The following is a 904-nucleotide window of genomic DNA, read 5'->3' on the forward strand; positions in this document are numbered from 1 at the left end:
TTTGTTATAAAATGCTGTAGACGTAGCGATGTTAGGTTAGATGCTACTAAAGAATAATTCTTGAGCCTGGGCTACCAAAAGAAAAATTGGAAAATTCTTATTGCTTTGCAAATTTAACACAATTTCTGACACGATGGTTTGTACAAAGTGTCTCATTAGAGATCTTTAGCAAGACCGAAAAATTGATCATTACGGTTTGGCCACATGGTCCATCCCTCGACTCACATAAAATTTCGATCGGTAACTTTGAGTTCAACCGGAAACAGCAGCAGCTTTTTGCGGTACGATATGTGATTTTTACGGTCTCTATGCCGCTGCTAAATCGTCTCCTACCAGCACATAAAGTTTAGCATCTTCCTAGACACCAGATTCGACTTTGTTTTGCACACGACTCTCATCCCAATGGATCAAGCGTGCTTTCTCGACAGCCAGGTATCATGGTATAGCCGTTCTCTCAGTCGAGGTGTGCGTCGGCATTACAAGTCCCCGTACTTGCTTCAGCGCTGGCAACTAGTGAAAGAAGAGGAGCAGTACTTTGAAGAAGCCCTTTTGTTCGCTGCGCTGGCGAGTGCGCCACCTCCCTGTTCCCGTGTTCGGACGCCTTTCAACTTCAATGATCTGCCCGATGCGGTATGCAAAGCTCGTTTTCGTTTTGATAAGTCGGAAATGTGTCTACTGGTAAAACTCTTGTAGATTCCAGATAATATTGCCACGAGAGACCGCACTAAAGCTATTGGTTTGGAGGCTTTATGTGTGTTGTTATACAAACTGGCTGTTCCAGTGCGGTGGGAAGACACTGAAATCTTTTTCGGCCGCTCTAGTAGTGGGCTGTCGAACATTTTCATGCATCTACTCGACTTGTTAGAAACTACGTTCTCCAGTCGTATACTATTCAACCGTAACA

General features: G+C 44.1%; 1 protein-coding gene across 1 annotated transcript; it reads left to right on the forward strand.

Moving 5' to 3' along the window:
• Positions 1–613: 613 nt before the first annotated feature.
• PPTG_22337 (hypothetical protein) lies at positions 614–865 on the forward strand (the record flags this gene model as incomplete). Its single annotated transcript, XM_008903377.1, has 2 exons — positions 614–630; positions 694–865. The coding sequence occupies 2 exons, from the start codon at positions 614–616 to the stop codon at positions 863–865; spliced, it is 189 nt and encodes a 62-aa protein (XP_008901625.1).
• Positions 866–904: the final 39 nt, after the last annotated feature.

Source organism: Phytophthora parasitica (genome assembly GCF_000247585.1).
Source record: "Phytophthora parasitica INRA-310 unplaced genomic scaffold supercont2.15, whole genome shotgun sequence".
In the NCBI taxonomy this organism is placed as follows: domain Eukaryota; phylum Oomycota; class Peronosporomycetes; order Peronosporales; family Peronosporaceae; genus Phytophthora; species Phytophthora nicotianae.